At 43.8% G+C, this 16,371-nt stretch overlaps 1 protein-coding gene across 1 annotated transcript in view; it reads left to right on the forward strand.

Annotated features, from left to right (window-relative positions):
- LAMA1 (laminin subunit alpha 1) overlaps window positions 1–16,371 on the forward strand; it is a 157,436-nt gene that overhangs the window by 105,105 nt on the left and 35,960 nt on the right. Inside the window, exons 31-40 of the mRNA XM_004742732.3 lie at window positions 2,231–2,317; window positions 2,599–2,792; window positions 3,300–3,442; window positions 5,310–5,399; window positions 6,850–6,961; window positions 8,416–8,578; window positions 13,101–13,311; window positions 13,530–13,646; window positions 13,749–13,912; window positions 15,795–15,930. Of these exons, the coding sequence (XP_004742789.1) occupies window positions 2,231–2,317; window positions 2,599–2,792; window positions 3,300–3,442; window positions 5,310–5,399; window positions 6,850–6,961; window positions 8,416–8,578; window positions 13,101–13,311; window positions 13,530–13,646; window positions 13,749–13,912; window positions 15,795–15,930 (1,417 nt within the window). The remainder of the gene's footprint in view (window positions 1–2,230; window positions 2,318–2,598; window positions 2,793–3,299; window positions 3,443–5,309; window positions 5,400–6,849; window positions 6,962–8,415; window positions 8,579–13,100; window positions 13,312–13,529; window positions 13,647–13,748; window positions 13,913–15,794; window positions 15,931–16,371) is intronic.

Raw genomic sequence — 16,371 nt, forward strand, 5'->3', positions numbered from 1 at the left:
GCTGGGCTGCCTCCATCCTCCACCTCGGTTTACAGGCTCTTGGGGTGGCCGGTTTTAACAAATCTTCTCCATCTGTCGAGAAAGGCTCCGTTTAAGAGAAAGTGTTCATGATCCCAGCATTTGAAGAGCATCTTTTCCAAAGGAAAGTCTCTGTGTTGGTATTGGGGTGTTCGAATGGGAACAAGGCAAGAAGGGACTTTTAATTTTTGTTTCTCAGAGAATAATCTTAGCCTCCCGTCTCTCTGTCCAGCATACCTGGAGATGGGTGGTTACTGGTCTTATGAAAAATGATACAAAGCATTCAGTTCCTGTTTCAGGGAATGGGGTTAGAATTTGTCTAAGCCCATGACTGTTGAGGTGCAGAAATGCTTCATGATGATGAGTCGGGGCCAGGCTCTGCTTTGAAGTCCTGATGCTCAGATAGAATTATCAGAACACAAAAAAGAAGCAGAGGTTTTATGTGGAAACTGGAATATCTGTAGGTCCTGTTTGGTTTAAATGAACTCGTAATTAATAAATACCATTTCATCATCCCCGAGACTATTTGACAAGACATTGAACATGTACAGACAGAAAACCAACTCTTAGTATACTAAAATGGAGCTTTCTTTGTAATCATTGCTTGAATCTTCCTCTATGGTCTCCCAGTGAGTGATGCTTGATGATGAGTACCAAACGACAGGCACTGTTAGCTTCTAAACTAGCAAGCGTCCTAAAATCTATACTCACTACTATTTACCTTTTTGTGTTAAATATAACCCATTTTGACTCCCCACTTCCACACCTGTCATCTAAGTTATAGAAGTATTTGTATGTGTGTGTAAAGACGGATCTATTTTAGCATGGCTTAGCTATACTAAATTCACCCGCAATTGCAGGGGAAAATGAAATATCTATGTACAGGGAAAAAAATACACACACACACACATATATTTATATAAAATATGTGTATATATATATATATATATATATATATATTACAAAATATGTAGTGCACACCCACAGTGAAAGATTGTACAAACACTGAGACAAGAACTGCGTATATATGTATGCGCAGAATTGGAGAAATGGCCAGTTAAGTTATGTAACTGAAAACATGATAGGCTGTTTTAGTGAAAATTCGTATCTCCACGTGTATCCATGCCCATAGCTTCATGGCTCTAGGAGTCCAGAAAAATGTTTGAAAGAATAGTTCACCTTCTACTTTGCACGTTTGTGAAGTGTTTGAATATTTTACTTTTGTAATAAAAAAAATGTTCTAAGCACCCCCAAATGCACACTAATAAATTTTACATATGAGGAAGCAACTACAAAGGTAAGAAACCTCTATCTGTGTGATCTCTGCGTCTGAGAGACCATAGCGGACATGCTTTACTTTCTACATATCTCATGCTTCCACTAAGCCGGTCCCTTTAGTCTTTAAAGAGGAAAAAAAAAGTCCGAACTGAAGCAGGGCTGATAAGAGTAGCTGTCATTCTGGAAACTCAGCACAGGTTAAAACATCAGGCTCTTCCTGTGGTTTTTCTCTGCTGCTTGCAGATACCCAGATTTGCCACTAGATGGCGCAAGGCGCCTTTGTCATTTAAACGTGGGAGGAAAGATCCCAAAGCTGTATCCCAGAGTGAGTGGACTCGAGAAGATTATTACACTTTGAATGGCTCTGTTATTATGCCTCTAAAGGTGTATCACATGGCTCCCTACCTTTAGGCTCATTTATTTTCAGATCGCAGCCTCCTTGTGCATGGGCCTTCCCCTGCCATTTCTCCTTGCCTCCTTCCCCACTGGTCACCAGCACGGGTCCAGCCACGCCTTTCCACGCTTGCTCCTGGTCTTGCCAGGTTCCCCAGTCCCCTTTCCATCCCGGGAGCCAGGTGATAATGCCCTGCAGTCACGGAACAAGACCCTTTCCACCTGGAAAGCTTTCTTGTTTGGTGACTGATTCGTGGTCGGTTGCGGGATCGCACAGATTCGTGGCCGTCTGTCGATTCTTGTCCTCTGTGTGCACTCGGTTGTCCCTGGACGGGTGTGCACTGAGTATCTTTTGGATACGAGAGACGCTCGTGTTTGTGTCAATCCCGTGTTTGTTTTCCTTCCTTTTGCCCCCACTATATTTTCAGCCCTGGAAAGGTTGTCTGGTGTCCTCCTTCCTAGGAGTAACGAGTAAGTCGCATAAGGGAGATTTGAAGTTATAGATCTGAGAATTCAAAAAGCTATTTTCTCTTCCTTCTAGCTTCAGCCCCACTTGCGTCTTGGAAGGTGATGCCGATTTCCGCTGTGACGCCTGTGTTCTGGGCTACGAAGGACAGTACTGTGAAAGGTACGCGGAGGGGGGGTGCCCCACGGAAGTCGCTACGCATGTCCCCTGCCTTCATGCAGACAGGACGGTGTTACTAACCTGATATGGGAGACTTTTTCGGTTTGGATGTGTGTGACTGATATGGAATCTTATTACTATTCCCAGCCAGTGGAATGCGGTCCCCAGGCTCATGTTCTTTGTTTTTCATTTGGCAGAAAGGATGGCTGTCCTTGGATGGAAGCTGGGGTGTCTATTGGCTGGTGTTGATCTTACTGTCCACACGTGTATCTTCCTTTCTGTAGGTGCTCCTCCGGCTATCACGGAAACCCTCTAGTACCGGGTGGCACCTGCCAGAAGTGTGACTGCAGCCCGCAGGGCTCCGTGCACGGGGACTGTGACCGCAGGTCCGGACAGTGCGTCTGCAGACCCGGCGCCACAGGGCTCCGATGCCAGGAATGCAAACCGAGGCACATTCTACTGGAAAGCGATTGTGTTTGTGGGTATTCTCCTCCTCTCAGTGTTTTAAAGAGTTTTCTCTCTCTCCATTGTGTTCCTGCTGCGGCACCAGCGGGATACATTTAGTGTGTCTGCAAACTGTCTGAGGATAGGACAGGCCAGGCTCTGAATGGAAGTGCATTTGGAATTCATTGCCGTTGGTCCAAGTCAAAGATCCAGAGCGAATGCACTGTGAAGGTCAGAACGGTAGAAGAAAACATGCACCAGGCCTGGGATCCACACAGGGGATCCGTTGTTTTTTTTCTGTGGGACCCTGGGGAAGTCACTGATCTGATCTGAGGCTCTGTGGCATCGTGTGAGAATAGGCTCAGCGCTTGCTGCTTCCCTCCCCCCGGGCACACAGGTGGTGGGGGAATGAGACTGGATGTGGTCTATGCAAGTCTTGCCATGGCCTCAGCTTATGAATGTGTCCTGCAGAAGGGCTAGTGCAAATCCATGAGAAAGTGTGCACACCACATTGCATGACCTCAACTTCTTTTTCTTCTAGCTTGTGATGATGAGTGTGTAGGCGTGCTGCTGAATGACTTAGGGAATATCGGTGACACCATCCTCTCTGTGAACCTCACTGGCATTATCCCTGTCCCATATGGAATTTTGTCAACCCTGGAAAATACAACGAAATCTCTCCGGGTAGGTACTGGGAATGCAGAGATTGGTAGAAACCTATGTCCCTGTGAGAGAGAGAGAGAGAGAGTGTGTTTCTAAGGACAGTGTTTTTGTCCTTGTCTGTGCTCTCACCAGGCATCCAGGCTTCTCTCTAGGGAAGAGAATTCAGCATCCCAGCCCTAACCTGTTCCCTGCAGGACTGCTCCAATTATTCAAGCGTTGTTCCATAGATGTCTCCATATAAATCCCTCCCCATCTGCCCTGCTGCCTTTTGGGCTAAGACAAGAGCCCACTCACTCCTCCTTGGATATTAGAAAGTGGTTGTCTTACAACAAATACAGGAGAAAAAAAAATAGATGGTATCTTCTTTTAATGCTGGAATACGCTGAAGGTCAACTGTTTTCTGTAAATGTATTCCTAACTAGATTTGTAAGCCATAAAATTTTCTTCTCCCTAGAAGTCTATCTAAAAATCTCTGGCGGTAAATCATAGTTTTATGTTTAGTCAAACGGGATCTGGGTCCAAAACAAGAGGGTGAGAAGTGAAAAAACTGGCTTAGTAGACAGCATTCTACTGTTAACATTTTTTTTCTTCTGATTGGAAAAAAAAAATGAGATTCTTAATTTTGCTTAAAACCTTTACATTCAGACATGAGATCATCAATTCACTGTGTCATGTGGTAATAAAAGGGATAATCCTTCCTGAATGCCGTTTTTAGATAAAAGTGCTTTTCTCAGACTTAACATTTCCTGAGGCGTGTGAATCTGGCTGTTTCAACCATCCATTCTTATTTATGGTGGGGTTTTCTCCATAGACATAATGGCCATAAAGAAAGGTTGGGGAACTCTAAGAGATGTTTTTTATATTATTTTTCCTCAGATGGAGTAAGACATTTTTGAAAGATAAAAAAATTCTCAAAAAATTCTGAATTTCTAATCACTATAGACACAATCAATACTATTTTGTCAGTATGGACCCTAGAAATATAACTATATTTTAAATTTATCAAGAAAGATAAATACTTGATTTAAGTTTTAACTGTTTTTCAATGACTTGCTCTTATTTAAACCACATTGTCAATTATTTATTTATTTATTTGAAAGGGAGAGAGAGCATGTGAGTGAGTGAGCAGGGGAGGGGCAGAGGAAGAGGGAGAGGGAGAGAGAGAATCCTAAGCAGGCTCCACACCCAGCATGGAGCCCAATAGGAGGCTCGATCTTACCAACCCAAGAGGCTGAGCTGAGCTAAAATCAAGAATCAGACACACAACCAGTTGAGCTACCCACGCACCTTGACTTTGTCAAATTTTTAAACAAATTTTTATGTTTATGTATTGAGTGAGCTCTTAAACTGTCCACTGTTTCTACCTCACCACCTCCGTGGGCAACTTCCTGGACTCCCCTACCCCTTCACAATAATCCAGGCCCCTCCCAGGCTTGGTATAACACTAAAATAAAACCATACAAGTAACAAAATTAGAGGTGAGTTAGCCTAATTTAAGCACTGCATTGTCAGGAATCACAAAGGCTATTCTTTATATAATACTTTTGTATTTTAGCCTAGTAAACATTTTTAAGATGTTAGCTATTCTAGTGAAAACTTACGTGACTCTGATATTGAAATTAAACCAGACTTAAGTCAGAACTGTGGCAATATTTGCTTTTGACATATCAGACTTTAATTTCATATCTATATAGGAAATGTAATGCAAAAAATGGCAGTACAGAGACATAGTACTAGAATCAACCCTTAAGTAAATGTGATCCATTTTATTTCTTAATGCAGTTTCAAGGAAAGAATTTCTTTCTGTGAACGACAACAAAAGCGATTTAGTTGAGAGCCAGCAAATTTGTTTTGAAGCACTGTAATTTGTTTACTTTGTTCTTTTTAGGAAGCTTTATTAAAAGAAAATCCACAGAAGGAACTGGCAAAAGATCAGCTTGAAGGTGTTGCAGAACAGACAGACAATCTGCAAAGGGAGGTAAATTCTCCACGTAGAGGGCCCGTTTCCCACGCAGCCCTTGAAAGCAATTGCATTGGGACGGTCGGTCTGGAAGGTTCTATTAAATCAGGGCAGCCTCTTCCTCCCAGGGGCAGTGCTCCAGGTACTTTGTCATCAAATTGGTTTTAACCCTGCCAGTTTCCGTGCTTCAGTGGGAAGAGACTCCTGCCTTAATTTCTACTGTCACCTCTGCCGAGGGAAGAATTGGCCATCGCAGGGCCAACAGCCTCTCATTTCCTCCTGTGAACCGAGGGGTGGGCAGGCAGGTGTGTGTTCTCTGAGCAACACTCAGACCCCGGGCCTCGTGCTGCTGATTTGTGCCCTTTGAATGTCAAGTGAGCCTGTTTGGATGTCAGCAGAGAATCACTTCTGTTCAGCCCAGGCCACGTGAGTGGTTTGAAGCCACCCAAAAAAAAGTCTCCTCATTTGCAGACAGGGAGGGAAGCCTATTGTCAAATTTATAATTTTTGCTTTTGAATTTCATGTGTGTGTGTTCGCATACCCACACCTACGTGTGTGTGTATATAGATGTGTATGATAGTGTATGTATACTATGCATATACATATCTAGTCTCCGTCTCTACACACACACACACACACACACACACACACACACCCGTGCGCCCTAAAATATTAGGTTGGTTCCTGTTAATTTAGAATTAAGGATGATTTGGGAGGAGTTTAAGGGTTTAAATGTGCTCTAAGTACTTCAGTGAGCGAACATTTGGTAGGAAATGATAAGCCGATTAAAATAATTCTCTCTATCCATTAAAGAAGATTCTCTTTGGATTTTGACTAGAAAACACTTTTAGAACCAGACTGGTTCCTTGATGCTCCTGAAAATTACAAACAGGCTTTCCTTTTGCAAATTATAACATTCCTAATGAAAATAACAGCAGAGCACAGCCAAGTCTCTGCCCTTGGTCTGCCGGCCTCACACACATCGTGGCGTGTTGGCCTCAGGAAGCCACGGGAGGTTAAGGGGCGACCTGATTCCATGTTATTGGTGAGGCTCGGGAGCAGCTGGGTCTCTGGCCTGAAACCCAGTTTGCCTGACTCCGTGTTCTTTACTCCTTGATGGAATTCTCCTGTTCAATACAAATTAGCAAGAGTGTACTTCTGATATTCTGTCTCCTTGGGTCCTGAAACGAGTGTAAGGTCTTCACAGCAGGCATTGAGGAAGGTTGTGGTTTGAGAGCCTAAAACAAAAATAAAATAAAATACCATCTTTTCTCCCACAGAGTGAGTAGTAAATTGTTTGATTAGCGCCTTAGTTTCCACCCTGAAATACTCACTTGGCTTACATGAATCGGTGTACAGCTTTACTCCAGACTCAGGGACATAGTTTGTGGCTTAAAAGAGACAAGGTACACCAAAGCTTGCGTGCCCATCCGAGTCAAACTAACCTGGGACCTTTATTTTCTGTCAGCTCGCCAGAGTGTTGACGAGTAGCCAAAATGTAACCAGGGAGACTGAAAGAATCCTCAGCAAGACTCAAGACCTCCTGACATTTACTGAGAAGCTGCAGATAAATATCCAAGGTAGGGTGCTCAGTGTGTGGTTGGGGGTCAGTGTCTGACTTGTGCTTATTCGGTGGGAAAAGCTCCGTTCCCTTTATTAAACATAGAAATAGATGTGTGTGACTTGCACTAGATGTTCCAGGGCCAAAGGCCTGGAATAGTCCATAGTTGGGGATCTTGAATTGTCTGGATCATAGTCTTTCATTGGGAGTTTGTCTTTAAAAAAAAAAAAAAAAAAAGGACGCTTTCGTTATTTTTTTTTTATAATGCCTTATATTTAGTTCCTAAGGATCGAGTGGACATGGTGCCTCCCCATCTGTTAAGAATTTGTCAGATTAACATTTATTAAGCGGAGCACAGGGTGCTGGGTGTTGAGCCAGACTCCCACAACAGACCACAAGAGAAAATGAAATACAGAAGTTTATGACTCACAGGTCCAGCAGGAAGTACCCGCCATGTTGGGGGGTAGGTTAAGGCAGGGTGCAGGCAGAGAGAAAGAGATGACCTGGGACACATGCCTTTATTGAGGCTCTTCATTGGAGTCTTTTGGGGTCCCAGGCTAAGTCTGGGTTGGTCAATCAAATGAAAACGGGGGGGTCGGGGTAAGCCCCATGGAGATCCTACCGAAGAGTCCCACAAGCAGAAGGCCCTGGGGGGCTGGGAAGACTGTTGGTCACAAGTACTACTGGGGAAGTCATTAACAAAACTGAAATTTGCTTGTGACCCTGCCAAGGCTATCTAGGCCACGGGTTTGCATGAAGAACTACTGTCCAGTTCAAGGTTACTACAGGCTTCTTGGCCAAACAAAATGGATCCCATGGCAGCAACACCATGGAGTATAGCTGAGCTGAACTCTCAATGCCCACCCCTTTGCCCAGAATAGATGTTGACAGGATTTGGGGCTTCAGTGTGATCCCAAAGTGTACCCACAATAGTAGAGTAGTTTAATCCTACTTAACTGGGCCGTTCTCATCCAATCTGGCTGGTAGTTTTCTGGCACCAGAAACATATCCTTGCTTTTCTTGTTGGATTACTTTAAGGATACATAAGGTACAAATTCCAATACAAATTAGACTTTGTAGGGCCACAGGTAAGGAAATTATTGGAAGAAATAATGTGCTTATTAAAAGGAGTAATATTGAGTACTGGTGGTTCATGCATAAGTGCTTCTATGTGCAAACGTTTGTGCCAGGTGAAGGAAATGCTGAGGTAAACATGGCGAGCACAGCCCTTACAAGTTTATGGACACTGGGGCAGACCAACATTAAGTCAACCAGTAATCTCAAGCCCATGAGTATTTTGATAAGGGACAACCAGAGTGCATTGGGATACATGGGCTGACCTGCCTGGCCTGAGGTTCAACCTAGTTTGGATGAACAAAGCCCGCCTTGCTGAAGAAGTTTCTAAGTTTTTCCCATTTTAGTGCTGTTCACTTTTGAGAGACCTGTTATGTGATTGATGACTTGTCTCCATAGAAATGATTGAAAAAGCAGCAACTCTAAATCAGACCTTGGATGAAGATTTCCAGCTACCCAGTTCTGCTCTTCAGAACATGCAAAAGAATATTACATCTCTGCTGGAAACCATCCAGAAAAGGCATTTCATGCATTTGTACCAAAATGCCATACGGGAATTCAAGTAAGTTTCTAAATACCAATTCATGACACAACCAATTAGAGGTAGGAGTTTGAGTGCTGTGGAGAGGGAGATGTGTGCAAGGAGCGGAAGGAAGGAACGCTCTCACTGGGTGCAGAATGTCAGAAAGAGAGGGGCACGCTTGTCAAATAAATGAAACAAGGGGTGCCCGCTGCTCTGAACAGAGAAGAATACAGTCCGTGCCAGTATCTACCTTTGTGCCAGGGGCTTGGTTTTTCCCTGTGGCTCCAGAAGAACATTTCCATCTAACATAAACAAAAGAACCTCATGATGCTATATTTATTGAAGATCAACTATAATGCCGTAAATTCTCAGGGAAGAAAATACAGTGTAGTGGCTAGTCCCTGGGCTGTAGGCTCTAACACAGATGGATGTTATGCCAGAATGATTTAGCTCAGTTGTTCAAACTTTCATGGAAAACCACCATATGCAGTGACAGATCAGCGCATTCAGGGACATGCTCACACGGAGCTTGTATTTCCTTTCAGGCTGTTTTCTTAGTATTTTTGCAGTTATTACTTGATGTAATGGAACACAAGCTATCTTTCTTTCAGGTTATGATAAATATCTTCAGTCGGGTTTAAACAGTTACACAATAGGTCATCATAGTTCCATTTCCTGTAGTGTCATATTTAACTGATAGTAATATATTTTGTTATTTTAAATAATGCTGTGATGGCCCATCTTAGACTAAAATCTTTTCCTCTGTTTTATACTATCCTCTTATTAGGAGAGGTGATAAGAAGTGAAATCATGGAATTTGCATTTTGAAGACTCCTGACTTGCATTTCCAGATTATTTTATTAAAGGTTTAAAAATTCCTTTACACTTCTACTGGCAACATGCTGCAAAGTTAGAGCTTACATCTTTCTTCATCATTGAATACGATTTTTGACATTGTCGTTGATTTGTTAGGTGAAAAAAAAATGTCAGGTGGCCTTTGGAGAGAGAACTAGTAAAATAATCTCTAGAGCATCAGTTAGGGCTCAGAACTAATCACAAAACCCACACGGGGAGAGGAGAGGACGGTGAGGTCCCAGGAAATGAGGAAGAGGGCTGCCATCTTGGAGCACCTGCTCTGGGCTGGGCGAGGGGGCCGTGAAGACTTCGATTCTCTCGTCTTGTCACATAATCTGCTTAGCTGCTTTGTGAGGTTGGGGAGGAGCTAGCTTGGGGAAACGGGCCCCAGAGACTCTAAGCACTTTGCCCGATGTTAGACCTCCAGGATAATATGAAAACAGACCATACCCCTAAATCCGTATCACTCCAAAACCTATGATTTTCCAACCAAACACCAAAGGAAGAACCACTTGAGACCTAGTCCAGAAAAGACAGGTGGGTAGAATGTCAGTGGCCGGGTCAGAGACCTCTGCTCCAGTATAGTCCTGCTCCCCCTGACCCTGACCTCTCATGTGCATCCTCCTTCCCCTGAAATGCATGGCAGGAGGAGGCAGCAGCGGTGAACGGGGATCATACCTCCACGCAGGTCTTACCGGGACCCACCATTCTTGAGGTGGTTACCCCAGGCTCAGTGCAGCTATGCTCCGTTTCCCAACCACCCTTAGCTCCCCGCTGCCTCCAGGATTATGTGCAAATGTCATGTATCTGATTACAGCTCCATCCATCTCCAGCTTGCCCAGGCTCCCCGGTGGGTCCCACTGCTTCCTCCCCCTCCCCGTGATGTTGCCTCTTATTACTGTTCCCTCCCTTGGCTGCACATCAGAGTCTTGTTAAAGATGGTGGAGATTATTAAGGATGAAGATTCCTGGGGATCAGTTGTAGGGATGTCCTCACCCACCATTACCCTTCCATGGTCAGTTCAATCATTCATTCATTCTTTCGTTCATCAAATGGATAGAGTCCCCAGGTGATAGGCATTGTGCTAGGAGTTGGGAATACAAAGGAGAGCAGAGCCTTCCTGTCCACTTGGATCTCATAGTCCAATTGGGAAGAGCTCATTTTCTAAGAAGCATTTGCAAGGAAGGGGAGAAGCCACCCTTGTTCCTCTCTCCCATCCTCTTCTCTTAGCACCCCCGACCTGCCTTGCCTGCTAGGCCCTCCACTGCCCTTTCTCTGTTGTAGCCCTTCTGTTTCTATTTGGAATAAAGTTATCTACAAGATTGTTGATCTAACTTGTGAGTACAATCATTACTAAAGCTAACTTTTATTTTTTAAATTTTTGTTTAAAATGTATTCTCTGGCCTACTCTTTCCTATTTTCCCTAGATAATCCCTCTGTATTTATGCCATTTCAAATTTCATGGATAATTTTAGGAATTATGTATCTACTTTTTTATTATAACTCTTAGAAAACTGGCCATTTACCTGAAGTATGGCCTTCTTATAAGCAAGACTATTTCTCACACCATCCAGTAGCTTATCATGCTTGTGTTGGTGTCCCCAAGACCATGCCCACAGTCAGAATTTTCCTAAGGACCTTCAGGACTCCTGGCCAAGATTTCTAGGTCATGTATTAAGGACACACAGCAGGATACACAGGGAAGAAGACACAGCAGAGCTTGGAGAATCCATGCAGCCTTCCCTAGGCGCTCTCTCCCTCCTGAGGGGGTCACATCACGCTCTGACCCTGGCAACAAAAATGCAGCACCACACATGTGATGTTTCTTCCTGGGGGGAGCCCATTGAGAAGTTCAGCATCCAAGGTTTTTCTTGGGGGCGGACCCCGTATACACCCTGTACCTAGAATATGCCAAATTCCAGACTCTAAAGGAAAGCAGGTGTTAAAGCACCTTGCTTGGACAAGCAATTGAGGCCCTGAGCCACTCTTCTCAGAGAGGGAATAGCGGGAGTGCTCACAGACAGCAGCCCAGGGCTGGCAAAGGAGCGCAGAATCTGGCCTGCTGTTTCCCTGTGCACATTGTGCCCCGATGGCACGTTTTACCTTATCACCCATAGCTCTGCTCCCCATCTGTTTTCCATGCTGGTCCCCAGAGCTATCCAAAGCTGCTTCATTGAAGTGTGTCCTGGGGCACCTGGGGGACTCAGTTAAGCATCTGCCTTTGGCTCCAGTCATGATTGCAGGGTCCTGAGATTGAGCCCTGTGTGGGGCTCCCTGCCCAGCAGGGAGTCTGTTTCTCGCTCTGCCCCTCCTCCCCCCAACTTGTGTGCATGTGCACTCTCTTTCTGTCTCTCAAATAAGAATCTTCAAGAAATGTGTTCTGTGACTGCATAAGTTTGGGAAAGGCAGTGTCCACTCGGGAGAGGCAAGGTCTTTAGGGCAAGTCTTCTCAAAGCTTGTAGTATGCTGATGTGTGTGGTCAGTCTCTTAGGGGAGCAGAGAGAGAACGGCCTGACTTCACAACAGAGCTCTTTCTCCTAGAACCTGCTTCCAACTCACGGGACTTGAGGGCCACAGAGGAATGTAATTTGAGAAACACTGGTTTAATTTTATTCATTGGACAAATTTTGTAGGAAGAAATGAAGAGCGCTGCTGAGGTTTTTTGTTTTTAATCTTTGTCAAGTTGTTGATGACTATCATTGCCTGTGATCACAGGTTAGGTGGTAAAGCCATTCATCGAAATGTCTTAGATTCTTTGTTTAATGGTATGAAGGGATCCATGGTCAGACATCAGAAATATATTGGTTTACTTATGTTTCCCATATACTTTTCGTTCTTGTTGCCTGTATCCTAATTATCATGAGAAATCATGGGAAATTGTAAGAGTGTTCAAAGTTCTGGTGATGTTCCAATGATGTCAGAGTTTAAGTAGGTACCTGTGGAAAATGTTTTCTGTTGTGTCTTAGGACAGCAATAGGTTGTCTGTGGAAGCTGAGGGTGACTTACAAGGCATTTTCCATGAAATTTTTCTGAGTTCCCCCAATAAATTGAAGCAGGAAGTTAATCGGATATATTCAACCCCTGAGAAGGTTTATAGTGTGAAAATTGTATTATTCTGTGTAACTTTAAATTCAAAACGGATTTAAACAAGTGGTATGATAGCATATTTACGAAAGAATAGGAAAACATGTCGTTTGATTTCCTAAAGCTTGCTCTTTCCAGTGGTACAAGTTAGATCTTTCTGGCATTTGGATTTTCAGTTCTTATAATATCTGTTTTTTAACTAGCTGTAGGAAAACCTTTATATCTTCTAGATAGATTTATAACTTCATAACAAATGAAACAAATCACTGGATAGCCTCTTTTCAATTTCTTGCTGTACCAAAAAGCAAGATGGCTGCTGTTACCACCCACAGACCGTGGCCCAGTTTTCCTGGATGGAACTGGAGAGAAGATTTCTTTGAATTCCTCTACGAAAATATGTTAGGAAGTTCATGACTAAAGATCGCCTGTTAAGGATAAAGTGCAAGTCCGCTATGTCTATAGCTGTCTTAGAAAAATTACTTCCTCTTTTAAGAGGTGAGAATGTACCCCTTTCGACGGCAAGACGACACAAGGGATGGAAATGCAGAGTCTTTCGCTGTGCATTCATGAGAGGAGAGTCGTTGTTCATTTACTTACTACCTACACCGTCTATATCTAACAGGGCTGCTGAAGATGTGTTATCACAAATTCAGAAGAATTACCAGAAGCCACAGAAAGAGCTGGAGGTCTTCAAAGCAGCAGCGAGCAGCCTCCTTTCAAAATACACCAGTGAGCTGCAGACAGCAGGAGACCTGACAAGGGAGGCAGAGGCGAGGACCCGGGAAACCAACCGCCTGTTGCGCATTGTCCGTGCCAACCTGCACGAGTTCCACGTGAGTCTCCAGAAGGATGGGCTCTTTCCTTCTCTCTCAGGACTGGGAGCCCAACTCTCCTATGTCGTTAATTCCATTTTTAGCTTCTTTAGAAACGAGCCCCATCTACTAGCTCCCGCACATAATGTCAAGCACTAACGTTCAGATGCTGGCTTGCTTTTTAGCATACTCGAAGGTGAGTTTTTTTGTTTTTTTTTTTTTTTTTTTTTTGGCCCCAGGAAAAGAAGCAGCGTGTTGAAGAAGAACAGAACTTGACCTCAACACTAATTGCCAGAGGGAGACGATTGCTAGAGGCTGTCACCGCTCGTGCTGAGGCGGCTCAGAAGGCGCTGGCAGTAAGTCTGACTCGGAACCTCTTCCTGCACCTTGTTCCCACGCACACGGGTACATGGGTCCACAGAGGCACCTGTGCTCACAATGTGAATTTCTCCACGTAGCAGTTAGAACGTCACCGGGATGAGCTGCTTCTGTGGACTGCCAAAATCAGGAGCCACGTGGATGATCTGGTCATGCAGATGTCCAGAAGAAAAGCACTGGACCTCGTCTACAGAGCAGAGGACCATGCAGCTGAGCTCCAGAGACGAGCACGTGCTCTGGACAGGTGAGCGCCGACTTCGCAAGAGTCCCAGGGCGGGTGATCCTGCAGAGCAAGGCTACTTTGCTCACAGTGTTGAGTCACTCTTTTTTGGTCTACAACCGACGACTCCTATTTTATGCACGTGGCAAGGAGGATTTCCTCCCATGTCTGATAAGGGGGTCATCCTTCCACATACGATGGGAAAATGCACAGTGAATTGTTAGGAGTCAAACAAATATTATGTCGTGATATTATCAACCATGAAGGCCTTGTTAAGGAATGACTCAGTGCTCATGGCATTGTTAGGTTGGACAGAACGAAGACATTGATTTTTTTTTTTTTTTTTAACAAATGTTGTCCTTCTGCAGCTTGTGATTTGGCTGGCTTTATGGATGGTTGGAAGGTGTGGTTGCTCACACTGGAAGACACCATCCCCTTTATTTTCTGCTACCTGAAGGCCTACTGTTGTCGTACAGTTATCTTAACATATGTTTTTAGCATTCGTTAAATATGTCCTCAACTTGTGACAAAGCATTTTTAAATGAGAAGCATGACTTGAGGACAGTGGTTCTCAAACTTGTCTGCACTTTGGAATCCCCTGGAGGAATTTCAAAAACACCGATGTTTTTGTCCTCTTGTCCTCCTCCCACTCAAAGATCATGACTCGGGCTTTGTCACGTTTTTAAAGATTCCCATGTTATCTAATGTACAGCCAATGAAGGAACTAGTGTTCCGTTCTTACCAGACATTTACACAATATTGTGAGTTAATTGGTTAATTTATTTCTTTTAAGTTTGTTACAATTATAGCTAGAAAAAGTCTGGACTCACTGGGAATGTGTGTGCTGCTGTATGTTGGGTGTGTTTTGTGGGAGGGGGGAAAAGAAATATCTTTCCAATTTGAGGGATGCTGCCATAGAAGATTAGCTCACACAAGGAAAGCAATTAAAAATGATATAAGATAGAACGTTGCATAAATTATGTGTTGCATGAAGCATTACCGCCTACACATGCCATAGGAATCCATAATAGAAAATGGAATTAGATACCCTACTCCTATCTTTTCATCAGCTTTCATTATTTCCCAAAAGAGAAAAAAAATATTCTGCCTACATACATAGCTAGGACAAAACCCATATTGCCTAGTACAGTTAGTAAGAGCAATGTGGTATGCTACACGAAGTTAAGTAACATCATTATCTTTTATTTATAAATCACCAGATTGTGCCAATCAAGCAGTAACTGCTGGTGTCTGGTTTGGGAATCCCTCAACTTGATAACCTTGGGGAGAAAATGAAGTGAGTTACTCAGCAGGCAAAGATGTGTCAATTGTCAGATTTCATTTTCAAGATAGAGTGAGCTGGATGAAATTGCGCCATTACCAGTTGGCAAGTTCATAAGTGATTTGCCCACTTGTAAGAGGGAAGTTCAGATGATTGAAATATTATCTGATCCTCCTCCAAATCCTCTTGTGAATTTCATCCAATTGGTATCTATCTTTTGAGGAACAAGATTCAGCATCCTTATATATGCTTAGGGAAACTTTTCGGAAATTAGCATGTGTGCAGCAGGAGAGATGACAGCCAAGGCAGACACACAGCGGGAGCCCAGACAGATGTGGGGGGCTGCACAGAAATGCAGGAATGTTGAGGGCAGCTGGTGGAAACTTGTGGACAGTTAGAACCATGGGAAACAAGCGATAGTCCATTCTGCGGGTGTTAATTAGTGCTTCCGAGTGTTCCAGTGATGACGTAGCTACTTTTGAAGATTACCTTGGAATTAGAGGGGAGTCCCTGTGTTGTTATTCCTTGAACTTTTCTAAGGGTAGGAAACCCGGAAGCTTTCAGGAATAGTGGGCAAGTTTCCTTTAGTTTGTGCTAATGTCTGTAACTATACTGCTTACACAGTGGTCTTGGCAATGTGAGACACGTGTCCCTGAATGCCACCAGCGCAACACACGTCCATTCCAACATTAGGAGCCTGGTTGAAGAATCAGAGAAATTGGCAAAAGATGCTCTTGAGATGGTGACTACGACGAGCCTGGTGAGAGCTGCCCTGGGGGCCACAGTGTATGACTTTCTTTTCTAGACACTGTGGAAGATTGTTCCAGAAGGTGCTGAGCAAAGACTCAGTGGCTTAAATTCATGCTTGTCACCATTCGTGTCTGGTGAGAGCTGTTTGACTCTGTCATCATGTGATAAAAGTTTTAATTTCTTAGGGTCATATATTTTTTTAAAGACTTATTTATTAGCATGAGCTGGGTGAGGGGCAGAAGGAGAGGGGAGAGCCCCGATGCAGGGCTTGACCTGGGATCATGACATGAGCTGAAGTCAGCTTCTGAACCGACTCAGCCACCCCAACACCCCTTAAGGTCCTAAATACGTCTTTACGAAGACTAGCGAATGGTGATCTGGAAATGAGAAAAATCTTACAATTTCTTATAACAAAAGGATAATACTTCTTGATATCTACTTGAGACATCTT

This window comes from Mustela putorius, unplaced genomic scaffold (assembly GCF_011764305.1).
Source record: "Mustela putorius furo isolate JIRA1106 unplaced genomic scaffold, ASM1176430v1.1 tig00003858_pilon_pilon_pilon, whole genome shotgun sequence".
NCBI classification, from domain to species: domain Eukaryota; kingdom Metazoa; phylum Chordata; class Mammalia; order Carnivora; family Mustelidae; genus Mustela; species Mustela putorius.